The sequence below is a fragment of the Lampris incognitus genome, chromosome 12 (assembly GCF_029633865.1).
Source record: "Lampris incognitus isolate fLamInc1 chromosome 12, fLamInc1.hap2, whole genome shotgun sequence".
Taxonomy (NCBI): domain Eukaryota; kingdom Metazoa; phylum Chordata; class Actinopteri; order Lampriformes; family Lampridae; genus Lampris; species Lampris incognitus.
The window spans coordinates 20,794,222-20,821,964 of NC_079222.1; the positions used below are offsets into that span (position 1 = coordinate 20,794,222).

Sequence of the window (27,743 nt, forward strand, 5' to 3'; positions counted from 1 at the left end):
TCTTGCGGCATGGTGGTGCAGTGGTTAGTGCGGTTGCCTCACAGCAAGAAGGTCCTGGTTTCGAGCCCCGAGGTAGTCAAACCTTGGTGGGTCATCCCGGGTCATTCTCTTTGTGGAGTTTGCATGTTCTCCCCGTGTCTGCGTGGATTTCCTCCGGGGGCTCCGGTTTTCTCCCACAGTCCAAAGACATGTAAGTCAGGTGAGTTGGCCATACTAAATTGTCCCTAGGTATGAATGGGTGTGTGTGTGTGTGTGTTTGCCCTGTGATGGCCTCGTGGCCTGTCCAGGGTGTCTCCCCGCCTGCCGCCCAATGACTGCTGGAATAGGCTCCAGCATCCTCGCGACCCTGAGAGCAGGATAAGTGGTTAAGCTAATGGATGGATGGATGATGGTCGCCTTACCCCAATTAATTATTTCTATTACCTTTTGCTGCAGCTGTAAATGAAGTCTGTGGTTATGCTGCAATGCAAGCTGGCTTGAACATTCATCTTTAACAACAACAAACGTTACACATGACGACCTATGATCAAAGTAACAGTTTAAAGTGTCCTCTGTCTTATGTATTTTTAACCATGAACCTGGGGTGTGTCTTATCTTAAAGCCTTAGCAACATCTCTTGATGGCCATGAGATCTTATGCCAGTCAGCCTGCAGCGGCATGAGCTCTGAACAGCTCATTAGTAGTTGGTGAGATAAATGCCTCGTCAGCATGGTGGCCACTTGTGACTCTGCCATCATGCTGCCTGTCTGCTCAGATAAGACATGGCATTATGTCCTTTTATCTTTATCTTGTCTACTCATGACCAACACAGAGGTCTACCCCCCAAAAACTATTAGTTGGCCAGTTGACATACCTCTTACATTAAATCAGTGCTTTCCAAAGGGAGGTATCAGCAAATCAATGTGAGCTCCTTACTTGATTTTTAATGTTGCATCTTTTAATTTTATTCCAAAATCCAAAACAAGGCGAAGTAGTTTAGAACATTCTTTGATAAGTGGCAGTAACAACAATTCTCTTAAATGGAAGAGATTGGGCACAAAAAAGCTTACTTTGAACTTTTCTCTATGTCAAAAAGAAATAATTATTGACTGGCCTACTCACCTCAGCATCATTTATATTTTAGGTCATTTAGTTTCAGGATGTGACCAAGTCAACTCAACTCAAGTCTCAAGTCAGTGTTATGTCTTGAGACACAAGTCTTAAGTCAGGTCCAGGGTCTAAATGTAGAATACCAAATCAAATCAGTGTCATTGGTGTCAAGTCTCAACTCAGGTCTCAAGTCTAAATGTCGAAAACCAAGTGAAGTCACAACAAATAAGAATACAGTACCAATTTAATGTCTCTTAAAATATCTTGAACTTTTTAATGGAAGATTATTTTTGTTAAGAAAATACATCTGTTTTATCAGTTTAAACTTTACAACTCTATGAAACAAATTTCCAACGCAAAGCATACATTAACGTACACTACCGTTCAAAAGTTTGGGATCACCCAAACAATTTTGTGTTTTCCATGAAAAGTCACACTTATTCACCACCATATGTTGTGAAATGAATAGAAAATAGAGTCAAGACATTGACAAGGTTAGAAATAATGATTTGTATTTGAAATAAGATTTTTTTTACATCAAACTTTGCTTTCGTCAAAGAATCCTCCATTTGCAGCAATTACAGCATTGCAGACCTTTGGCATTCTAGCTGTTAATTTGTTGAGGTAATCTGGAGAAATTGCACCCCACGCTTCCAGAAGCAGCTCCCACAAGTTGGATTGGTTGGATGGGCACTTCTTTGAGCAGATTGAGTTTCTGGAGCATCACATTTGTGGGGTCAATTAAACGCTCAAAATGGCCAGAAAAAGAGAACTTTCATCTGAAACTCGACAGTCTATTCTTGTTCTTAGAAATGAAGGCTATTCCATGCGAGAAATTGCGGAGAAATTGAAGATTTCCTACACCGGTGTGTACTACTCCCTTCAGAGGACAGCACAAACAGGCTCTAACCAGAGTAGAAAAAGAAGTGGGAGGCCGCGTTGCACAACTGAGCAAGAAGATAAGTACATTAGAGTCTCTAGTTTGAGAAACAGACGCCTCACAGGTCCCCAACTGGCATCTTCATTAAATAGTACCTGTTAGAGCCTGTTTGTGCTGTCCTCTGAAGGGAGTAGTACACACCGGTGTAGGAAATCTTCAATTTCTTCGCAATTTCTCTCATGGAATAGCCTTCATTTCTAAGAACAAGAATAGACTGTCGAGTTTCAGATGAAAGTTCTCTTTTTCTGGCCATTTTGAGCGTTTAATTGACCCCACAAATGTGATGCTCCAGAAACTCAATCTGCTCAAAGAAGTGCCCATCCAACCAATCCAACTTGTGGGAGCTGCTTCTGGAAGCGTGGGGTGCAATTTCTCCAGATTACCTCAACAAATTAACAGCTAGAATGCCAAAGGTCTGCAATGCTGTAATTGCTGCAAATGGAGGATTCTTTGACGAAAGCAAAGTTTGATGTAAAAAAAATCTTATTTCAAATACAAATCATTATTTCTAACCTTGTCAATGTCTTGACTCTATTTTCTATTCATTTCACAACATATGGTGGTGAATAAGTGTGACTTTTCATGGAAAACACGAAATTGTTTGGGTGATCCCAAACTTTTGAACGGTAGTGTATATTGAAACATAAACTTACACAACGATGTACAAAACACATGCATCTCAAGCATACTTGCATCGGAGTCTCTCTATAAATTTAGTTGCACAGCAGCTAAACTGTTACGCCGTTTGCCTAAACTTTGTCTCCTCTCTTGTGCACTGAGTCTTGCTGAGGAGTCAGTGCTGCTGCTTTCAGACCTGACAAATTAACCACATCTTGTTATTGATGTGACTAATGGTCTTAATATCGGGATAGGATTAGGCTGCGTAATGAAACACCCTCTGTTCACCTATCCTGTTTCTCATCCTCCTTGCAAACTGTCTTTTCGAAGAAGTCCGTATTTTTCAAACCACATCTTCAGTTTTTTCAAGCCTTGTCTTCACGATGTGAGCCATATCTTCAAAGTTGAAAATATTAAAATGGCTAAGCAGAAGGGAAGCTAGTTTGGAAAACATTAGAAGTGCTTGGATGCTTCTGGGCATCCAGGTGGCATGGCAGTCTATTCCATTGCCTACCAATGCAGGGATCGCCAGTTCGAATCCACATGTCACCTCCAGCTTGGTCGGGCATCCCTACAGACACAATTGTCCATATCTGCGGGTGGGAAGCCAGATGTGGGTATGTGTCCTGGTCGCTGCACTAGCGCCTCCTCTGGTCGATTAGTTATGACATCAATTTTAATGCCAATACCTCTATGATTTAAGTCTAGGTGGCACAGATAGTGATCAAGGTGGCTACAATGGAATGTTCTATGCAGGAAAAAACCTGGTTTTAAATTATTGAAATCCATGTTGGCTTCAAAAGTCAGTTGAACCGAGCGTCCGGGTAGCATAGCGGTCTATTCCATTGCCTACTAACAATTGTATTGCCGGTTCGAGTCCCCGTGTTACCTCCGGATTGGTCGGGCGACCCTGCAGACACAATTGGCCATGTCTGCAGGTGGGAAGCCGGATGTGGGTATGTGTATAGGTCGTTGCACTAGCGCCCTCTCTGGTCAGTTAGGGCGCCTGTTCGGGGGGAGGGGGAAATGGAGGGAATCATGTGATCCTCCCATGCGCTACTCCCCCTGGCGAAACTCCTCACTGTCAGGGGAAAAGACGAGGCTGGCGACTTCCACATATATTGGAGGAGGCATGTGGTTGTCTGCAGACCTCCCCGGATCGGCAGTGGGGGAGAAACAGCAACCGGGACGGCTCGGAAGAGTAGGGCTGGATACAGTTGGGGAGAAAAAGGGCGGGGTCAGCTGACCCAAAGTCAAGCCAAGACTCAAGCCTCTTCATATTGCAAGTCGAGTCTCAAGTATGTAAACTTGTGACTTGTGTCAGGCTCAGTTCAAGTTGTGACTCGAGTTCCCGTCTCTGTTTAGTTTGCAACATAGATTTGTTGCTTCATCAGAATGCTGCCAGCAACCAGACTAAACAAAAATATGCAAAACCCCGATAATATCCAACTATCAGTATTCACGTAAATTCTCTGCAAATCTGAACACCAGCAAACCTAACTCAAACCACTAGTGTGCTTTTTCAAGTCAAGTTAAAATTCTGACCGGAAATATACAATTGTTACAGAGAAAAATGCAATTTACTGTGTGGCTACTGCTGGCTTTAAAAAAAAGCATATTTCATGCGTTATTTTGTTAGATTTTTTTTTTTACAGTTTAAATACTGTTTACTTACTCACAAGTTGTCTCTAGTTGTAGGCATTCTGGATAGGGTAAGATTAGGTATGAACTTTTACTGTTAAAGCAGGTGCCTCACCCATCACTCAGTTCTCATGTGGTAGATAACCAACTCACTGCTTTTATGTCTGACTCTCTCAGTGTGTGTGTGTGTGTGTGTGTGTTACGACCCTCGGTCTGGAGAGGGTGCAACTATTAGTGTACTGAGTAACAGTGAGGTGAGGGTGCAACACAGTGAGACATAAACGTATAAATATAATAAATTTATTAACAATGACAGGACAAGGGAACCGAACGGTTGCCAAAACAAACTATTAACAAAAGTAACCCACCCTTGACAGTGCTGAAAAGCACCAAACCTAAAGACAAAAAGTGGCAACCGCTGCTAACCTAGTGTGTCTAACAGAGGTAAGCTACGTGATGGGGTGTTTGCCCATGGGCATCTTACCTTGATCCCCTTGCCCAAAAGAGCTAAACAACTAAACATAACTCAAAATAGTCAAAATGCAAACTAAACCAAAAAACAGGCCAGACATTACAAACACAAAGTAGCTACATCACACAAACTAAACTAGCTGGCCTCTGAACTGAAGACATGTGGGGGTTTAAATGGGAGACTGAACAGCTGATGAAGATTGGATTCGTTGACCGGTTGATTAGGTGATGAGGAGCACCTGAATGTAGAGTCAGAGTGATACAGGAGGCAACTCAAAACTATACGGACACACCCGTGGCCGTAACACCCCCTCCCATAAAAACAAGCCCCTACAGGCTTGTTAACAAACAAAAAAAACCCCCACAAGAACCAAAACAAGACAATGTGCTACATAACAGCAACATGTGACCAAACAAAACGGTGGAGCACCTCAGCCAGAACAAAGGGTCACCACAAGTAGCGCCGCTACATCCAAAATGTGACCCAAATATGGCCAGCACCTTCCCACCAACACATGGTCACCTACCAAGTGGCCCTCAACCACAACAAGTTACTGACAGACAACACAAAGTAGCGCACACACCGTCACGGTGGCGACCCACGCTAAATGACGTAGCTGCGTTCGACCCGCAGGTGAACCAGCTACAACTCGTGACCACACCTCGGTCACCGTGGCGACCCACGCCAAGTGACGTAGCTGCGTTCGACCCGCAGGTGAGCCAGCTACAACTCGTGACCACACCTCGGTCACCGTGGCGACCCACGCCAAGTGACGTAGCTGCGTTCGACCCGCAGTTGAACCAGCTACAACTAGTGACCACACCTCGGTCACCGTGGCGACCCACGCCAAATGACGTAGCTGCGTTCGACCCGCAGGTGAACCAGCTACAACTCGTGACCACACCTCGGTCACCGTGGCGACCCACGCCAAGTGACGTAGCCGCGTTCGACCCGCAGGTGAACCAGCTACAACTCGTGACCACAGTCACAACACAAGGTGTGCCAGCGTGGACCAGCTGGTGGTGGAAGCAAAGAGCGCAGCGCGCCCCGCACTCATAGCCTTAAAGGTCTACCGTCCGCAACTCCCCTCCAGCCTCTCTGCCACAAATCCCGCCCCCCAAATCTCCCACTGGAGACCTGACTCAGCCTGCCTCTCAGGCGGGCGTCAGCACCCACGCCGAGTGCAACACAGGGGACCAGGGATCGAACCACAACAGCCTGGCCGGCAGCTCCGCTCTAGCATCGGACCTCGTCCGCGTCGGCACGAAGCTCTGCCACCAGAACCAACACCATGGCAGAGGATGAAAGGAAGTGGACCAGCAGCCACAGCCGTACCCACCACCAAACCAAGAACACACCAACACTAAACAATAATGAACACTGTGCTTAACACCACCCAACACCGAACGCTAACACGGCACACTACAGGAAACAGCAACTAGCCAGACCAAAGCCGCCAATATCCCGGACGAGCCCCCATTTGTTACGACCCTCGGTCTGGAGAGGGTGCAACTATTAGTGTACTGAGTAACAGTGAGGTGAGGGTGCAACACAGTGAGACATAAACGTACAAATATAATAAATTTATTAACAATGACAGGACAAGGGAACCGAACGGTTGCCAAAACAAACTATTAACAAAAGTAACCCACCCTTGACAGTGCTGAAAAGCACCAAACCTAAAGACAAAAAGTGGCAACCGCTGCTAACCTAGTGTGTCTAACAGAGGTAAGCTACGTGATGGGGTGTTTGCCCATGGGTATCTTACCTTGATCCCCTTGCCCAAAAGAGCTAAACAACTAAACATAACTCAAAATAGTCAAAATGCAAACTAAACCAAAAAACAGGCCAGACATTACAAACACAAAGTAGCTACACCACACAAACTAAACTAGCTGGCCTCTGAACTGAAGACATGTGGGGGTTTAAATGGGAGACTGAACCGCTGATGAAGATTGGATTCGTTGACCGGTTGATTAGGTGATGAGGAGCACCTGAATGTAGAGTCAGAGTGATACAGGAGGCAACACAAAACTATACGGACACACCCGTGGCCGTAACAGTGTGTGTGTGTGTGTGTGTGTGTGTGCGCATGTGCGCATGCCCACGCACATGTGTATGAGAGAGAGAGAGAGAGAGAGAGAGAGAGAGAGAGAGAGAGAGAGAGAGAGAGAGGGAGAGAGTGCGTGAGCGATTGATTTTTTTTATTTTTAAAGTAACTTTTATTTAAAAAACATGCAACCATATTTAAAACACAAGCAAATAAATAAATACTTAACATAAATAAATGACATCAACTCTCCAGAAAAAAACCAACAAGTTGGTTGTATTTTACTGAGCACAGCACACCCCCATGAGCCAAGATAACATTGAATTGCTCAATAGCTTATATTTCTTTGTAATAATTATCATTTTAATCAGCATTCTGACTTTCACCATCCTAGTAAACAGCAATTTTACATCAATGTCTACTGAGTCAAGAGTGAGTGAGAGAGAGAGAGAAAGAGAGAGAGAGACAGAGAGAGAGACAGAGCGTGAGTGTGTGTGTGTGAGAGAGACAGAGACAGAGACGGAGACAAAGAGATAGACAGACAGAGAGAGACACAGAGACAGAGAGCGAGAGAGAGAGGGACAGTGAGAGAGAGACAGAGACAGAGCGAGAGAGAGAGAGATTTTGAATTTGAGAGTCCCCACTGGATGTGAAGCAACGCTTTTCATCTGTCCTTGTTCCTGTGAAATGTCAAAAAATATCAAGATGGCTCAAAGAAAGGGATTTCTTGTGTCTGACAGGATTTTAACTCGTAAGATGAATACAACATTAGTCAGACTTGGAGTACTTAATAATCTTTTCATACTGCCAGAGGGAACAAAGCTACACTTGCAGAACCGCTGTCTCACCGAAGGCTTGCACATTAATTTTAAGTGAAAAGCACGACATCTTTCATCTGGACTAGCACACAGATCTCCCCTCACTCCCAGGACGTTGGGAGTGTAGTGTTTAGAAATTCCTGAGCCTTCATTGATATTCCATTCTCACATCAGAGGACATTCATTATTTTTTTTTTATCAGGCAAAATCAGTCAAGAAAAATGAGCTAATCTTTGCGGGTTTTATGAGAATCATATGCTTTGCAAAGCTACATCAATCTTGGAAGGATGGGGAGCAAACAATATGCGATGAATCGCTGATGCCTCCATCCTCCTCGGTGGCACGTAGTTAGCAGGACGGTCGGATGATTAGTCTTCACTTTCGAGACCTGTGCAGCTAATTAAAGCAAAGACGACTAATGAAAATTTGCCTGCATAAGTGCAATAAGTTAAATTCTTCACATTGCGGTAGCAACCTGACATAGAGGGCTGATAAAGGACTAATATACTTGAGTGAATGGAATGAGCATACTGTAGACCTGCTGCCATAACTAATGCTGTCTCGTATATAACACATGTCTTTAATGCACAAGGCAGCATGTACGTCCCAGTCCATCGCTACATCTGATGTCTTCCTGGTTGCAGGACAACTTACCATGAAGCAAGTTTGCATTAAATATGTGGCGTGCCTTTATTAGTTTGAGCAGACTGGCCATGAAGTATACAAGTGAATGAGTAAGTTAGTGAGCCATAGACCTTCCATGCACCATTGGATTTGTTGTTTCACCAACTTCCGACACGATGAAACAACTGACAAATGGTTCCCAGAGGTGTAAACAGAGCTAGTGTGAAGACAAGCTGTCTCCAGACTAGCTATCACATCCTGGCTACCTCAACAGCACACAAGACTCAACAAGCAAAACACGCACTCAGTCTCTCTCTCTCTCTCTGTCTCTCTCGCTTGCGTGCTCTCTCTCTCTCTCTCTCTCTCTCTCTCTCTCTCTCTCTCTCTCTCTCTCTCTCTCTCTCTCTCTCTCTCTCTCTCTCTCTCTCTCTCTCTCTCTCTCGCTTGCTCTCTCGCTTGCTCTCTCTCTCTCTCTCTCTCTCTCTCTCTCTCTCTCTCTCTCTCTCTCTCTCTCTCTCTCTCTCTCTCTCTCGCTCGCTCGCTCGCTCGCTCTCTCTTGCTTTCTCGCTCTCGCTCTCTCTCTCTTGCTCTCTCTCTGTCTCTTTCTCGCTCGCTCTCTCTTGCTGTCTCGCTCTCTGTGTCTGTCTCTCACACACGCACGCACGCACGCACGCACGCACGCACGCACGCACGCACGCACACACACACACACACACACACACAGAGGCAGTTAAGTCACACATGTACTGCCCTAAGCCAGGGCCATAAAACTGACAAAACTAATCAGTGATTTTTGAATTTGGGGATCCTGGGACTCATGAAAACGATGTGAGATGGTGAGGAAGCTCGTGTATACTATACAATATGTTGTGTGCAGTATGCAGGGGTTAGAGGCTAGGGGACACTGCAGGCCCCTGCAGAGCACTGATAAGAGCTTGTTTACCTTCCTGTGGATGGTCAGGCCTCAGTCTGCAGCTGCGGAAACGCTCGGACAATAGGTATGTGTGTGTGTGTGTGCGTGTGTGTATGTGTGTGTGTGTGTGTGTGTGTGTGAGAGAGAGAGAGAGAGAGAGGGAGAGTTTGTATGTGTCTATTTGTCTGCGTGTGTAGCCAAGAGAAGCTTTTGGCCAGCCTTGAAGTCCCCCCTTTTTTGTGCTCCCTCATGTCTTTCTCCGCCAACTCTGATAGAACCGCCACCCCTTTCCTCCCCCTTCCCCTCCGAACTTCGTAGTTCCAACCCTGGATACAAACAGTTTACCCCTCCCTGAGGGACCGAGGGAGACAGTTGGTCTTGACGCTGCCCTCCCTTTTGCAGGGTTTCCCCTAGGACTGAACAATAATATCATTTATCATCTGTCAATTGGCCGAAATGTGGATGTTATCACATCGTGATACACAATTTTGTTGTCTTAATTGATAAGAAAGATAATCTATAACCTAGAATACCTCACAACATGTGATCTGACATATTTGAGAGAGAAAGCCTATTATTTCAAAACTAGTTTTGGTTTGATGTTATACTGCACAGATTGGAAATATGATTTTCAATATCATGTAAAATTCCCATTGATTATCAAAATACTTTGATTATCATAATACTTTCGAGGTTAAGGTTGGTGCTCCAGGAAAGGAGATGTAAGACAACTAATTTTCATTTTGTTCCCAGAATGTTGATGTATGGCTGAGGAGTCTTTAGGGTTGCGGTAGTAAACATTTTACCTGACCTAAAAAAAAAAAAAAAAAAATTGAACATAATTTTCAGTGTATGTTGACAAAATGTATTGTTAAAAGGGGATTTTTTTTTTAAATTCCCCCTTTTTCTCCCCAATTGTATCCGGCCAATTACCCCACTCTTCCGAGCCGTCCCGGTCGCTACTCCACCGCCTCTGCTGATCCGGGGAGGGCTGCAGACTACCACATGCCTCCTCCAATACATGTGGAGTCACCAGCTGCTTCTTTTCACCTGACAGTGAGGAGTTTCGCCAGGGGGATGTAACGCGTGGGAGTATCACGCTATTCCCTCCAGTCCCCCCCACCCCAAACAGGTGCCTCGACCGACCAGAGGAGGCGTTAGTGCAGTGACCAGGACACATATACCCACATCCGGTTTTCTACCCGTAGACATGGCCAATTTTGTGTGCAGGGACGCCCGAACAAGCCAGAGGTATCAAGGGGATTTGAACTGCCGATCCCAGTGTTAGTAGGCAACAGAATAGACCACTTTTTTGCACATTCAGGTCAGTTCAGTACCTTGACCAGTTCACACTGGAATCTGATATGGCCACATTTAAAAAATAAAGTGATCAGCCAAAAAAAAAAAAACAGATCTGAGAAATAAATTAGAATCAAGCACTAAGGCTTGCAGTCTGAACATAGCTGTTGAAACTGTCAGGAGACTCAGTAGAGGAAGGCCCTAAGTCCTGGAAGAGGCTTTTTTTTTTTTGGCTGATTACTATGCCAACCTGTTTCTCCTCTCCATCCATCACATTGATCATCAGCGTTGCGTGACTTGGATGTGTAGCTACAGTAATCTTCTCACCTGACAGATGTGAAAATACTCCAGCTCAGTGTCGTATGCGTTTTGCCCCTCATACCAAAAACAAGCATTAATGATCTGGTAAACTGGACGTGACTAAAGGATGTGTCATATAAAGTGTTTCTTTTTTCTAAGAAGTGCAAACAGGAAGGAGCCATGAAGGCTCCTTGTCATGACACATGATGCCTTTGTTTACTTTGGAAGGATGTCTTTCCTCATGTCTTTCCTCCTCTTACAATCACATGAAAGTAATGTATTTGAACTAAAATATACTGTATCCCACACATTATTTTATAAAATATACACATTTTGCCGCAGCTGAGATGTATTACTTACCCAGGATTTGTCAAAACTCTTATCAACATGTCAGTAGTGTTGGATTTTGCATGTGATAAAAGACAGTGTGGCCCTAAACTTTGGCCAGTCTGTGTAAATCTGAATATATAAGAATGCAGTAGTTAATGCATTAATTCCTCAAATTTCATCAAAATGCTATCAGCTGTGCACACATGGGATATCTGTCACAATGACAAATGTGCACAGGAGGATCTGATTCCATAGCTTTGGCACTGTAAGGACTGTGATACCTATGGGGACACCCTTGATGCGCAAGGGTAATAATTTTCTATAGGCTTATCTGTCCGTTTTCCTACTGGATCCTTTTCACAAACACCCCACACAACTAAGATCAAGCTAGAAATAATCATGGACACTAAACATTTCTTCTCATGGAATGGGAAATGGATGGGTCTGATAAAAATAGATAGAGCAGAGAGGATGAAACAGCGCTTCTATACCTCATTTACCGCCAGACCACTTAGTGAGACCATTGGCATTTCCGGGGTCAGAAGTGAAGAATGAATATGGCTTATAGTGTGTGATGAGCAGTTAAAGAAACCCATGGAACAAATATGCATATTGATAATAGGCATACGCGCGCGCACACACACACACACACACTTATACGTACACATATATAGCATTAGTGTCTCCCGTCGTAGGCTGTCGAACGAGGGGTCAGAACAGAGTCTGTATGAATGTAGATGTCAAGCAGCAGACAAGCAGCAAACCCACTAGAGCAGAATAAAAGGAAACCTGCTTGGACCTTCTGGGTAGGAAAAGAAGAGAGGTATAAAAAGGAAGCTGCTTCTTTGCTGTATTCTGTAAAAAAAAAAAGGAAAAATAATACATTCACTCACTGAGAAGATTAAAAAATGACAGATAAAGTTCATTATGTAACTTTATACAACATACATCTCACTTGTAGTCCCCATTTTTGGTTGTTCTGTCCTATTTATCCATCTCTCTTTGCCCTTCCCATTCATGAATTTGACTCAACCAGGGTCTCCATTAGTGCCAAATATGGCATACCCTGTTTACCTTTGCTAACTTTGTAATTTCCCTTTTTGACCCTGAGCCTTTTCACCCTCTTTCTCCCTTCCTTCCCCATCTTACTAAAACACTCTAAGGGATTGTCCCTTGTTATAGAGTTGTAGAGTTAAGAGATGTATCCTTACCAAGTCTTATCTTTAGTTTAGCGGGTGACCATGTGCACATGCTATTCTGCTCGGATGTGTCTGTCTGGTGGTTATTGCATGACGGAATAGTTCCTGACTTTGATCGTATCTGAATTAAGTCTCCCAGTGTGAGGAGACAGACAGTCTGAGCTCAGGAGGCTTTAAGGCTTGGCTCCGAACAGCCAATCCAGATCACAGAACGCCTCCGCCATGATGTCTGCCATCTAGTGACGCCACGCAGCTCTGATAAAGCCCCAATCAGACCCTCTCATCTCTCATCAGCTAGGGAGGGATATGGGCCAGTGGTGAGGCTGATGATTGGGTAGGAAGTGACAACTGGCCCTGCACATCCTGAGGAAGGGGGCATTCCATTGGTAGAAAATATCTAGTGACCACCAGCAGGGCAAATACTCCACCTTAATGCCAGAAAAGGGAATATGAAAATCTACTCAACTGAACTTTGAGTACATTTTGAAATTATTTTGATGAAACACACACACACACACACACACACACACACACACACACACACAGAACAGACAGGAAGTAGATTGAAAAACAAATCGATAAATTACTAAAACTCGTTTTTGAAGATGTAAGGTGTCAGAAAAATGTGACTTGCTTCTCTTGTTTATCAGTTCAACCCACACATTTACCATCTAATACTCCTCAAGGTCTGATGAAAAGAACAGGGGAAAGAATAACTAATAATAGCTAATACCCCTCCTACACCCTCCGAGGCAAGGATAAAAAGAGTGTGCAGTAGGCAGACATGAATGAAACAGGAAACCAACACCCAATTATAGGGCATATTTTAGCCCAAGACTGATTGAATTATGCTTTCAAACTATGCATGATTTTGGTGCTGGTAGCCCATGTATGTCTTTTGAATGTGTGTGAATTCTCTGCTCTTTATTTTATCTTTGTAAAAAAAAAACCATCCTTGATAATGTATAATTTTCATGATAAATGAATAAGTCATGTGCAATATGTATAATTTATTGTGCACATGTTTTCACAAACTCTAGGATTTTATTGTTGTATGTTGTTTAGTTCTTTAATCATGGGTTTCATGTTGATGTCATTACAATAATAGTCACAAAGCTCCTTGTAAGACTTTATTAGTAAAACAGACATGTATGTTAGGGTTAATACTCCTGCCTGTGCCCCTGAGCAATGCAATGGAAAGAAGAAATGGAGTTGGTCCTCAGGCGCTGGAGCTGCCCACTGCTCCTATACAATAGGATGGGTTAAATGAGGAGAACAAATTTCATTGTAACCTGTACAATGACAAAATGAAGTGGCTTTTATTTCATTCATTAATTATTTAGTTCAAAGAATCATACAAACTAGACAATCTAAATAGACTGTTACATAGATGCAAGGATCAAATGTTCAGGCCAGATGTTGCTTGCCCTGCTTAACAATTGGTGTTTTCTGTCACTTAGCCTTCAGTCAGACATGTGACCCAGTGAATGTTCTGGACCCCCCTTTGGTCCAGGTGAGGGAGATGCCCATTGGCTGTTGGACCAGCTTCCTCAGTGAGGACATGAGAGAGGTCCACATTTTTAACCTGCACTTCTCTCAATCAGTAAGTAACTCGATTTCAAATACATGTGAACTTGTCATAAGTTTAGTGATAACAAAGCCCACCCATTTAGAGGGAAAATATGATTTATCAATTTTACTGTCATTTGAAATTACTCTCATTGAATTACTATTGCATGCTACTGGAGTTCACGACCAGTTCTCAAGTGAAACCAGTTTTTTGGGGCTGCTTATGAGATATTAATACCAGATGACCACTTAGATAACAAGTAAGCTAGCTTCCGCCTGTGGTAGAATGTAAACAGCATGGCAGCTAGCTGTCAACACATGCCAAAGTGAGCAGATTGACTGGGTAGCCCCTAAGTCCACTGGGGTTTCTTATGCTTATTTTCTTGTGTGAATACTAGTGGGCTTTATAAAGTCTTGAAAAAAAAATTCAGATAAGCAAACCCACAAAGTTTATTTTGCAGATTACAAATTGTGTCACACTGCCTAAAAATACATTTAGCATCATGGAATGAGAAAACTAACTCCAGAAAACATTTAATCAGGGGTTCAAGCCAGGAGAGCTGAAACCCTGTTGTTTTTGGGCTGGTTTATATTTTTTCCTCAGAAATGTTTACGCAAATTCCCATGAGATAGTAAATGGTAGAGATATGATACCCATTGATTGGAAGTGTTGTGCAAGTGCTTCCCAAGATATATGATCCCAATGGGCTTGAAAGGGGTGCTATAAGTAAAGGTCAAATTGGAAAAGTCATTGGCCCTGTGATGGCCTGGCGGCCTGTCCAGGGTGTCTCTTCGTCAGCTGCCCAATGACTGCTGGGATAGGTTCCAGCATCCCTGCGACTCTGAGAGCAGGATAAGCGTTTCGGATAATGCAATGCAATGCAATGCAGTAACTCATAAGCCTTAAGTCTGATTTACACGAAACTTGGTACAAACATCCATCTATCCTAACTCTACAAATTTGCCTCAAGAACAACTTAAGTCCACCTGACCAGATTTTCTGTCATATTGACGTTTTTGAAAAACATGTTTGACATCTCCTGAACTGTAGGTCTGATTGCTACCACATTTTATGTGGATCATTATTGGACCAAGCTTATCAAAAGTTGCATAAAGCTTTTGATATCTTATTCAGTTTTCAAGATATTCCACAATGACCTTCAAAAGGGCATGGCTCAGCACATAAATAGAACAAAGTCAACAACCATTGAGCCAATCATCACAAAACATGTTGGATATAAGTACCTGAAACATAGCCTGAAACTGTCAATCAAATCTACCACTAGGAAGCACTACAAATGCAAAAAGTGGAAGTGGCATAACACAAATCCAGACTTGAACCCAGGAATCGCCACTTGTGGCTATATTTTATACATCGTTATTGCTATGCAGCCTCAATTTTTTACTGTCCGACACTGGCCAGCTAACATTAGTCATTTCTTTATCAGTGCACACTCATTCCTTACTACCAACCCCCCCCCCCACTTTGTTTCTTTCTGCAGTATTTTCACTTATCCCATTAAAAATTTTTTTTTTTTCACTCTTATTTTTAGAACTTCCTTGTCTTTTGGTTAAGGCGTAGGTTTTAAGGGGAGAGGAGTGAGTTTGCTTTGTGCACCAGCCTAAACACCATTAAAAGATGATACAGTACATAAAGATGCCAATCTGCATCCCTTACTTTTACTGGTGAAAGACTATCAAGGCCTGGAGGCCAACAGCTTGTAGGAAAACCATTGTGAATCCTCATGTCTTTTTCTTAAAAGGACCCTTTATCAATTACACAACTGGCTCACCAAAACCTGAGCCAATCAGTATACTTTTTGGTTTGAGAGCTGTTTTGCTTGAATTTGTCCTTTGAGAAAACTGATACTAATGGTGCTCTTTAATTAACACTAATTAAAATAACATGTTTCCGATTGAAGAAAATTAATACTATGTAGTGTTAAAGTTTTAATTAAACATGACAGAGGGAAGACATATGAAAAAACTGATGTCAAATCACTCATTAAACCTGGCAGTTCAGCTTTATGATTTATCTGTGTCAGTATACCCCTAAAAATGCAGCTACAGCCTCACCTTGACCCCTTTTCTTGACCCTTACTCCCTCCAGCATCAGTACCCTCCTCTACCACACCTTCACTTTCAGACCTGACATTTACTGCAACCTGTTAGTAATGTGAATTATGCATTTTAATGACTGGAAGGCTTATTGCTAATGATTTGAAATAATGTTGCACCGTCTAAACATTTCACTGCTCATTGTACTTGTACATGAAATATGTGAAACATGATTTTTTAATCGTTTTTATGCATGGTCAATAATCCACTGACTGACTGATTCAACTTTCTTTAATCTTTTAATCCTTGAATATTTTCACCTCCTATTCTGCTCTTCATCTTCGCGAGCTCTCTTTTATAAAAAGAAAATCTGTGATTTTACGGGCTATGTGTGCAAAGTTGCAAATATTAGATGTAATATTGGATGTAATTTAGGAAACTCTTATTAAACTATTTAGGCATGCTTGGGTGCAGAAGAAAACAAGTTTTGCTTATCTGCTCACAGCCATCCAATTTTGCTGTGACGTATTGTCCTGGGCACAGAAATGAGCTCATTTTTCTTTGACAGTGTGTTTTGGGATGCACTGTGCTGATTACGATATAGCGCCACACTGGAGTGATGCCGCCATTGCAGTTATAAACGATGAGCACAACGGTGGTCTTAGCAGATGGTCTGTGAGCATGAAAACCGTGTTCTGCCATGCTGACAACTTGTGTGCCAGTGGCACACAAAGGATTCAAAGGTGGTCGCTTTCAAAGGTGGTCAAATTCAAAGCATGGCACACAGTTTTGGGGAAGGCAACCACCTTTGAATTCTCTCTGCAGGAATTACCCTGAACTTAGTCTAAATGAACGAAAACCCAAATGTTGGCATATTCATAAAATTAGTTGCTTGATTACTACTACTATTACTACAATAGTGAATCCTTTGAGGTAATTAAATATCAAAGGATTTATAGAGTAATGGTAAAAATGTTAAGAACATAAAACTGTTAGGTGACTAGACAGAATTTAGACATGTGAGACAAAGAGACGTGCCTTTATTTCCTGTAAATAGCAACTAAACTCTATACTACTTTAGTGAGTTTGCTACAATCTCATGGTAGCACGTGTCTGGCTGACCTCAGGACCAAGTGATGTAGGCATAGCAGGATAAACATAGCTACATATAATAAGATTAATAATGGGTCTGTTTGTCGGAACAGTCAATCTTTTTGTCAGTGCTCACTCATTAGCACAGTTACTGGATACAGATACTGCAAATCCCAGCAAAAAGTACATGATCCTGAACAGGCAGAAAGCATTCAGGTGCAGGTTAGACTTTCCGATTGTCACAGATTTAGGCGCAACACTGGCAAGATGTACTAGCGGTTACATACACATTTTGAGAAAAGAAGACTGATCAATTATATCAACTGACGTATTCAACAACATATCAATCCCTATGAAATGTCAAATTAAACCTAATTACATGTTAGATTATGTTTAGCTTTGTCTTTTATTGTGTATCACTTTCTCTTCTGCATTCAACATACAACTTTGTTCCTCATCATCTTCTTCTCTTCCGTTTGTGCCTGACTTGACACATTGCCTGTGGGCATCATTACATCTGAAAACTCAGCGGCACCTGCTAGTACCAATGAAATAACATATAGAGGGGCAATTACAGAATGCATTGAATGGATGCATTCTGTCAATTAAAGCATAATACGTAGCATGGTTGTTGTTCCAAAAGTGAGGACGTGACAAGAGTGATCAAATATAGCATTTTTCAACGTAAAAATACTCCAGATAATATTTGAATAGACAGATATAAACGAGAACATGCACTTTCCAATGAATCAAGTGAGTGTGGAAACAACTAAAGAAAAACAGCTTTTTTCTTTCACAACGTTCCAGTAAGTGAGATGTAGTAAGGAAAATTGCCACTTGTTTTGTGAAATAGGAAATTTGTTAATAGGTTTTAGGAGTGGGGTTAATGGGGGTACATTCCATAGAGCTAGCATATCCTGTTCTCCTGTGGGACTGTACAAGGATGTTTTGCGAAAAGAAAAAAAGAAGCAAGGGGTCATAATATTTCTTAACACAGCTTCCTTATCTTCAGTTGACTGCATGTGTTTGAAGCAGAGCACAGATTATTCACAAAAGATTTTTCTTATAAACACAGAAGGGGAATGTCTTTATCTCCTGCCAAAAGGTTCAGTTGGATTCAAAATGTGCTCATTTCACCTCTCCCTCATATACTCTCCTCTTTTCATGACCCTCTCCCCCTTTCCATTTTATTTGAGATTGATTTAGCTCTTGTCAGTGACAGCTGACTCCCACCTGCATGTGCTTTGACTCTGACAGACCATTTCTCATGTTATCCCAAACAAAAGCAGATATGTGACCCCCAACTCACACCCTCAGCCCTCATCCTCCGGCCTACTCTCCAGGATTCAACCCCAGTCATAATTCATAGCCACTCAACAATATAAACAGCTATGATGAAGTATGTCCTTCAGAGTAGTGAGGTTTGGACAAAGGTGCTCCAAGGAAGGGAGGAGGTTGAGGGGAAGTGTGCCTGGTTGAGACCCTTTTCCACTGAAGCCAGTTTCGACAGCAGAGGGGAGGGCAGACAGGCAGAGTCAATGGGCTGCACAGGGCAGAATAATTTATAGGGAGGAGCTGCTATTTGGATGAATTGATGTCACACATTGGCATGGATACAGGGACTTGACACAAAGCCAAGACTAGACCACCGGAGCCGACTCAAGTTAGGAGAGAGAGCCAAAAGAATAACTGGAAACCACATCAGCAAAGGCCCGCCAGCAAAAAAAAAAAAAAAGGATAAAAAATAGTTTGAAGAGGAAAACAATTGTATCTTGAAAGTACAGGAACAAAAATAGCAGGGGTGAGTGATCAGGGTCAGCGACATTCATGTGCCGTAGTTAAAAAAAAAAAAGAAATCATATATGAATGGAGGGGGAATGCGGAAAATGGACAGAGGACAGAGACAGAAAAACTGAGATGTAAATGAGATGAGATGTAAGTATTGTACAGGGTTATTTATAGAAACATATTTGTGAAATTATTTAAATGGATTCAGAGCTGCTATAGTAGTTAGTTACTTTTTAATTTAGCATTTTGATTAATACTGTCAAATGTAAGCACTCCTGGACACATTACATGAGGATAACAGAAAATTTTGTTTATTTATTATACTCATTATTTTCTCATTAAAGTGGCGGGTAACTGAGCTCAAATCTGTGTTTTGGGATACCCATACCCCAGGAAAACGTATCAGTAACCACCCAGCCAATTCTGTATGATTAAAAATGTTGCGAAGTATATAAAACAAAGCTTCAAAAACGTGTAAAAATTTGCAGTGTCCACAGGTTTCAGACTCTGGGGGCGTAGCACCGAAAGGAAGACGGTGACGTCACCAAGGAAGCCGGCCAAAAAATCAAGAAAGGAAAATGGGAAAAATACCCCAAACGGTCTAACTCCGCAAATCAGTTCTATACATGGTTCAACACATTTTAACATGTCAACAGCAATACATCTCCCACATTTATAAAGTATTTTGAAGCAAATCTGTCAATTTGGTTACCCTGCTCTTTAAGTGTATTTTTGAGTGTCATCTATTTTGTTACGGGCGGCACGGTGGCGCAGTGGTTAGCGCAGCCACCTCACAGTAAGAAGGTCCGGGGTTCGAGCCCCAGGGTAGTCCAACCTTGGGGGTCATCCTGTGTGGACTGTTCTCCCCATGTCTGCGTGGGTTTCCTCTGGGGGCTTCGGTTTCCTCCCACAGTCACAAGACATGTAGGTCAGGTGAATCGGCCATACTAAATTTTCCCTAGGTATGAATGTGTGTGTGTGTGTGTGTGTGTGTGTGTGTGTGTGTGTGTGTGTGTGTGTGTGTGTGTGTGTGTGTGTGTGTGTGTGTGTTTGTGTGTGTGTATGTCGGCCCTGAGTGATAGTCTGGCGGCCTGTCCAGGTTGTCTCCCCCGCCTGCCGCCAAATGACTGCTGGGATAGGCTCCAGCATCCCCGCGACCCTGAGAGCAGGATATATATATCTATATCTCTATATATCTATATCTATATATATCTATATATATATATAGATATATATATATATATTGTGGCCGGATGAGGAAAAACACAGGAAACGAAGGCGAGTTTGAACTTTATTCCTCAGCTCCAAAACCAAACTGAAACAGGAAGAACCTTGCACCAGAGAGCCCGGGAATGTAAGCCACACCCCCAGCTCACAGCCCTGCTGGGTGCGAGGCATAGCCTCTAGTGTCCGCCACACAGCCTCCCCCTGAAAACCCAGAAGGGACTGCTGGAAAGAAAATCAGTTTCTCACTGGAGGCTTAAGCAGCCTACCATAACGGCTGTGCCGTCCCTCAGCCGAAACAGTAGGTGAAACACAGTCCAATGCCGGCTGAGAAGCAGAATGCTGAACCAGTGAAGACACTGCCGGGGTCCTGGAAGGAGGGCGAAAGGCCGCCACAACCCATCCGCCTTGGGCACCATGTGAAGCGGCGAGGCCCACGGGCTGTTGGAACGCCTCACTATACCCAGACGCTCCATGATGGCGAAGTCTTCCTTAGCTGTAACCAATTTTACCGTGTCGAGGCGCCGCGCGCGCGCAAAAAGCAACAGTCCCACCGTGGGAATGAAATGTTCTACCCCGTGTTTAGTAACCGCGGTGGAAAAGGCAGGCGTAGTCACCGATGGAAAATCCGCCAGCAAACATTGAAAAACATCACCTAATGCTAAAAAGTCAGCGTGTGTTAACGGCCCGGCTTCCCCTGTCTCGCATGGAAAAGTGGCGAACGACACAGCATCAATTAAACGGCGGTTTGCAACATCAACCAGCAGACCATTAGCACACAGAAAATCCGCGCCGATAATAGGAACAGTAATGACGGCCACTACAAAGTCCCACTCAAAATGGCGCCCGTGGAAACAAACAGTCACCAACCTTGTGCCAAACGTCAGTATGGACGAACCGTTAGCTGCACTCAACTGTGGGCCGCCGCCTTCGGCTGACATGTCTGTGCTAACTGGAGGGAGTAGGCTCTTTTGCGAGCCGGAGTACACCAGAAACCGTCTTCCTGACATTGAGTCCTTAATGAAGAGCAGCTCACTATGTCCGCCAGCGCCCACAGCTGCTATTGAGCACTGGCCCTGGAGTTTCCCGCCGCCTCAAACGTGCACGGAGGGACGCAGCGCCTCGCCTTGCCGCCGAACCACTGGTGGAAGAAACAGAGGCCGCTCCCGCGCCGGCAGTCACTCCAGCCACCACTGCCGGGTCCGCGTCCTCTGACGTCGGCTGCAGAGGCTCCGATGCCACACTCTGCCCAGAGAACTGTCTGGTAGCCAGCAGGACCTGATCGGCCTCCTCAGCCAAACCTCGGCAGTCACCAGCGGCCAGACACGGGGAGTTAGCTAAAGCCGCGCACACAGGAGACGGGAGCTGGCGCAGGAAAACGTGCGGGAAAAGGAACCCACCTTCCTCCGAGCCTAGCAGCGACAGCATATTGTCCATGAGATCCACAGCCGTCCCGTCGCCCAAACCGGATAGGGAAAGGATTCTATCTGCCCTCTCCGCGGCAGATAGGCTGTACCTCCGGAGCAGAAGATGTTTGAGGGCGACGTATTTACCGTGTAGCCGGGGGGGGGGGGGAGGGCACAACAGCTGCATGGCACGGCGTGTGGACTGCTGGTCCAGCGCAGCGACGACCAAATAGTATCTGGAGATTCCACGCAGGTGGAACAGCGCCTCGACATGCTGGAACCACGAGGCTGGGTCGCTCTGCCAGAACTCTGGGAGCTTCACAGCCGCGGCGAGAACGGCCAGCTGTGAGAGTTGGGGCGGCGTGGCCGAAGTGGATTCACACTTCTTCTGCTCCAAACATGTTCAATTCGGGGTCACCAATGTGGCAGGATGAGGAAAAACACAGGAAACGAAGGCGAGTTTGAACTTTATTCCTCAGCTCCAAAAACCAAACTGAAACAGGAACAACCTTGCACCAGAGAGCCCGGGAACGTAAACCACGCCCCCAGCTCACAGCCCTGCTGGGTGAGAGGCATAGCCCCTAGTGCCCGCCACTATATATAGTTTAAAGTAAAATCTCAAGATTGGGATATACTACAGGATTTTTATAATTCTGTTAGTCTGTGTGAAGATCAGGCATTGCACAATTGTAATTTTCAGATTTATAGTCTTTCCAATCCGGTGTATACCCTTAACACTCACACACACACACACACACATACACGCACACACTCACACACACACACACACACACACACACACACATATATATATATATATATATATATATGTATCATTGACAAGCTCACACTACACAGCTTGTTTAGATCTGAGTAATATAATTTAAACATGTTTGATATGATCATCTATGGCTCAATTAGAGGGCAAGACATCCTAAACGCCTGCACACTGCAAGATAACAGGTGACTACTTTCACTGATTGGTGCAGACTTGGGGCGTCACAGTGACGCAGTGGTTAGCGCGGTTGCCTCACAGCAGGAAGGTCCTGGGTTTGAACCCCAGGGTTGTCCAGCCTTGGGGGTCATCCCAGGTCATCCTTTTTGTGGAGTTTGCATGTTCTCCATGTGTCTGTGTGGGTTTCCTCCGGGTGCTCTGGTTTCCTCCCACAGTCCAAAGACATGTAGGTCAGGTGAATCAGCCGTTCTAAATTCTCACTAGGTGTGAATGTGTGTCTGCGTGTGTGTGTGTGTGTGTGTGTGTGTGTGTGTGTGTGTGTGTGTGTGTGTGTGTGTGTGTGTGTGTGTTGGCCCTGTGATGGACTGGCGGCCTGTCCAGGGTGTTTCCCCGCCTGCTGCCCAATGACTGCTGGGATAGGCTCCAGCATCCCGCGGCTCTAAGTAGGATAAGTGGCTAGGATAATGGATGGATGAATGATGCAGACTTTACAATTTTGGAATTTGGGGTCTTAATTGGCCTTTAAATAGTCTCGTGTGTCCCCTCTGGTGCCTGTTTTCATGGCCTTCAAAGTTCAAAAACCTCTCAGCTGCATTGAAAATGATCCACCACAAATAATGCAACCAGCTATAATTCTATGTTTCATGTTTATTTAGTTCTCCGGCCAACACCATAAAAAACTGCCCAGTTTGGTTGTGAATCCACCCAGTCTAGTATAACTCTGGTCCCTGTCCTGGCTGCAGGAAGCCATCACGTTGCATTTTTCAAAGATTCAGCTTTAGATTCATGTATATATGTGTTGATGCCACATAAGCTCGTATTTTCCAGTTCTAGTTTTAGCTCTTTACAAGTTTCAACATTAAAATGTAATAGTAATATGATATACATATCAAAGATTATTGAATTTTACTGTTTTATATATCTTCATTTCATTTGGATTTTCCCAACAACACGTCACTGGCAATCACAGGACATAACAGGAATGCACTTTACTTTAGATTTCCTGTCAATAGGCTCTGACAGTTTCCTTTCTGTGAGACTAATTAGCAAAGGGTTTATCTCTGCATCTGAGAGGAGACAGATAGAAGAGAAGAAAAGTATGATTTGAGCATAACACAGACACTGCAGGGCATTGAAACAAGTATTAACATTTGGCTTGATATTCCCTCTGCTTTAATCCAAAGCAAGTACGTGATTGTTTTTTCTCATGAGGATAAGGGCTTCCAGACACTCTCTTACAATCAACAACCATTATTTGCTTGCACTCACACTACCACTAGAAACTGTTAATGCTCTTCATCCTCTTTATTCCTAGCAGTCTTTTTCACCGATGGTGTCAGTATATTTTTGTTCATTTGTGTGTGTGTGTGTGTGTGTGTGTGTGTGTGTAAAACTACTCATTTCCATGCCTGTGAATGACCATGACCCCCCCCCCCCGAACTTTGTGCCCAGAACATTTGGTGTCTTGTTTGGTAACTTGTCTTTGTGCATGTATGTCTCATCTCTCTTCGTATCCTCACGTAGTAGCTGCCTGCATAAGAAAATGCACTTAAGTTACCTATGCAAACCCATATTAACACATGCACCCACTGTATCCTGTTACCTCTCATAGGCTACTGTCTATGCCAGGGGTGCCCACAATTTTTTGACTCGTGAGCTACTTTTAAAATGACCAGGTCAAAATGATCTACTCATATTAAAAATAATAATAAAAATACTCAATACATGTTTTACATATATATGAACATTTATATGCAGTGTGTGTATTTATATACATGTTGTGTTGCATATACAATATTGCAATGGATTTGCATTTATATTGAACCTTACACAGGCAATAATCGTACCAAGCATTTGCTACTACACTGTTGAAATTGCATCACTGCATGAACCTTTACAGCTGTGGTAAATAGATTTGTGATCTCTACCTCTCTACTCTGAGGATGACCTGCACTGGAGGGAGTCAGACAGGGTTGCATAGTTCGGACAGTAGCTGCTGGTAGCCAGCCTCAAGCAGGCCTCCAAATGATCATCGGTACATGTGAGAAAAGGCAGACTCACACAAATAAGTAGAGCCGAATAATGCCGTCAAGGAGGTTGCGCATTTCCTCATGTTTGGTACTTGTCCTCTGTAAGTAAGTTCCAAAACTCTCCATGCGCCCTGGACTTAAGCTGAATGTCAGCCTGTACTGTCAGCATCTCATCCTCCACTGCAGACGAGTTCAGGTGAAACAGTGTTGCCATTTTTGAGGCGAGGGAATCCACCTCTGTATCTTCCCCAAATGCGTAGCACATAAATGTAGCGATTAGCTCAAGCAAAGCAAAGTCTTGAAACCGTTTGTCAAAGTCTGACCGGACATTTTCAATCTGCTCTGTGTAGCGTGCACTGTCAAGTTGCGCACATGCCCTCCCTTGCTTCTCCAGCTCTGCTGCGAGGTTTCGCAAGTTTCCCAAATCACGGCGCTGCAACTTTGAGGACAGAAGTTGCATTTTCCGTTTGAAAGCGTTAACTGAGCTGATCATGTTTACCACGCTTTTGTCTTTTCCTTGCAGCTCTAAATTAAGCTCATTCAACATGTTGGTTAAATCATTTAAAAACGCCAAGTCTAGCAGCCACTGATTGTCATTAAGTTGCTTGTGTTCCGCATGTTTAGTGATAAGGAGAAACTCCTTAATCTCCGGACAGAGCTCTCGAAATCTCTGCAAGAATCTCCCTCTACTAAGCCATCTCACGTCAGTGTGTAGCAAGAGGTCAGAGTAGTTACAGTCAGCCTCTTCCAAATGTGTACCAAACAACCGTCTTTGAAGAGACCTCGCTTGAATAGAACAGGCGGGTTTGGTTGCCACATCCATGATCTCTTTCATGTTTAGCATTTTTGCGCATAATGCTTGTTGGTGTATTATGCAATGGTAATTAAGGAAGTCAGGGAAAGCATCGTCCTCCCTGCACTTGGCAATAAATCCATTGGAGCGGCCCACCATAGCAGGCGCACCGTCCGTGGTGATTGACACCAGTTTACACACTGGGAGCTGGATTTTATCCACAAAGTTTTTGAAGATCTGAAAAATGTCCTCTCCCCGCGTGTCTTCCTTCATGGGTAGTATTAATAGCTCCTCTTTTGCGGTCATATCTTGAAACACCATGCGAATGAAAACGCACTATCGGGCCGTATCACTGATGTCCGTAGACTCGTCCAATTGTAGTGAGAAACACTCGCAGTCCACGATGTCCCTCCAAAGCTGCTGTGTCAAATCATCGCCCATCACTTCACAGCGCCTTGTGACGGAATCTCTTGATAACTGGAGAGCTTTGATTGAAGATATTATTTCTGATTTGTTTTTAAAGTCCCGAAACAACGGATCTGCTGCCTCAAGGAAGGCCTCTTTCATCATCTCTCCATCTTGGAAGGCTTTCTTATGCTTAATGATGGAGTGACTCACCCGTAAAGATGCTTCGGTGGCTGCCTTTGTCTTTGAATTCAGCTGCGGGAAAGTGACTGCTGGGCGATTAACTGCGATTTTAGTTCCCTCACCTTTCTCTTTCTCAGCTCGCTTTTCGGAGGGAAGTCATTGTCATAGTTTTTATGAACAGTTCGAAAGTGCCTCTCCACATTTCCTTTCTTTGGGATAGCAATGCTAGACTGACAGATGAGACAAACGCATTTGGAATAAGACATGGTGAAAAAAAAGTCCTCCTCCCATTCCACATGGAAAGGGTACGTTTTTTGTTTCTTGCTAGGTCCGGCTCCCCCACTCATTTTTGTTTTGTTTCACTTTTTAGTAGAATTTTTTTTAGAGAGTGGAACTAGCTAGCTCGATACAGTTCTGCATTAGCTCACGTTGTGGGCATGTGAACTGCAAGGTACGTTCGAGAAGGGCTCTGGTTGTTATGGTAACCTAATGTAACCAAGTTTTAGGTTCCGCTCTAGAATCTTTGGTTTTAGGCAACAGCAGACTGGCCGTCCTTTACGTCAGTCAAAAGGCAAATGCCAAATGGAGGACAGATGATAGGCTAATTAATGTCTTGAAAAAAAAACTTTTTTTTTGGAACGTCATGGAGATCTACCAGCACTGCCTTCGCGATCTACTGGTCAATCGCGATCGACGTAGTGGGCACCCATGGTCTATGCCTACTTCTAAAGGGCTGCGCTCTTGGTTTGAACTTTTGTCTTACCTAAAATGATGTAATACATTTCCCCCTCCTATCAGAGCTGTAGACCTGTTAATTTCATTTTAGAAAGGCTAAATCCTTCCTTTCTTTATGGTCTTTAAGAATGATACAGATATGGATTTGTGCATTGTTCAGCTAATTTGGAGTCTCCTATGACTTGCATCACTATTGGTGATGTTGCACTTGACATGGCATGCACTCTGGGCTATGAGTCTATTACTGTTCAGTGCTTTAAGTTACGTGTAGCTTGACACAAATATATCGGTTAATACTGACTCTTGTAAGTCACTGTGGATGAAAGCGTCTTAAGGATTTCCTTAGGCCTTGAAAGTGTCTATTCCCACAGCATACCCAGGCTTGAGTTCATCACAGTTTTCCCATATTACACATAACCAAAAGCAGATGGAAACGAAATAAGTTTGATAACAAACTAATTATTTAACTATCTCATTATTTCCCCAAACAATCCACCTTCAAATTAGCAAATAAATTCAGAATATTATCAAATAAATGATGTCAAAAGGCATCACAGGTGAGCAAAATGGAACATTTGCATTTATAAATGCCTAATACGTACCAAAGTGTCTTTCAGAGTAGTATTTTATAAAGGATAGTATTCTTTTCAGAAGAACAGACGTTCAAAATTAAAGGGCTCCTAGGGAAAAGTCGGTATGTCAGTGAATCTACCATATATATTAACTCTTTAATTGTTATCTTAGATAACAATTAAAGAGTTAATTTACTTTGATTCTAACTATTGTGATGATACATTAAGTGATTCCCACAGAAATGATCCTTGTCAAGTTAGATTGTCATTGGGACAGGAGGGAGGAATGGGGTATAGGCTTATAGGCAACATATAAAATGATTAATGCTTGTTACCTGCATCCAGCAATTATCTGTGTAACTCAGGAATAAATGTTTGTTACCCCTGGGATTGATAGCTAGTAAGTGACAGTGTGATCCCCCCACGCGCTGCATCCCCGTGGTGAAACTCCTCACTGTCAGGTGAAAAAAGAAGCGGAAGGTGACTCCACACATATCGGAGGAGGCATGTGGTAGTCTGCAGCCCTCCCTGGATCGGCAGAGGGGGTGGAGCAGCGACCAGAATGGCTCAGAGAGAGGGGTGATTGGCCAGGTACAATTGGGGAGAAAAGGGGGGAACCCCCCCCCCAAAAAAAAAAGAA

General features: G+C 43.6%; 1 protein-coding gene across 2 annotated transcripts in view; it reads left to right on the plus strand.

The window, feature by feature from the left end:
* The window catches only part of eng (endoglin), a 76,961-nt gene that overhangs the window by 5,609 nt on the left and 43,609 nt on the right, over positions 1 to 27,743 (plus strand). Inside the window, exon 3 of one of the 2 annotated variants that reach the window (XM_056290324.1) lies at positions 13,754 to 13,896. The exons of the other annotated variant lie outside the window; for it this stretch is intronic. Coding sequence (XP_056146299.1) covers positions 13,754 to 13,896 — 143 coding nt within the window. The remainder of the gene's footprint in view (positions 1 to 13,753; positions 13,897 to 27,743) is intronic. 2 annotated transcript variants of the gene reach the window in all.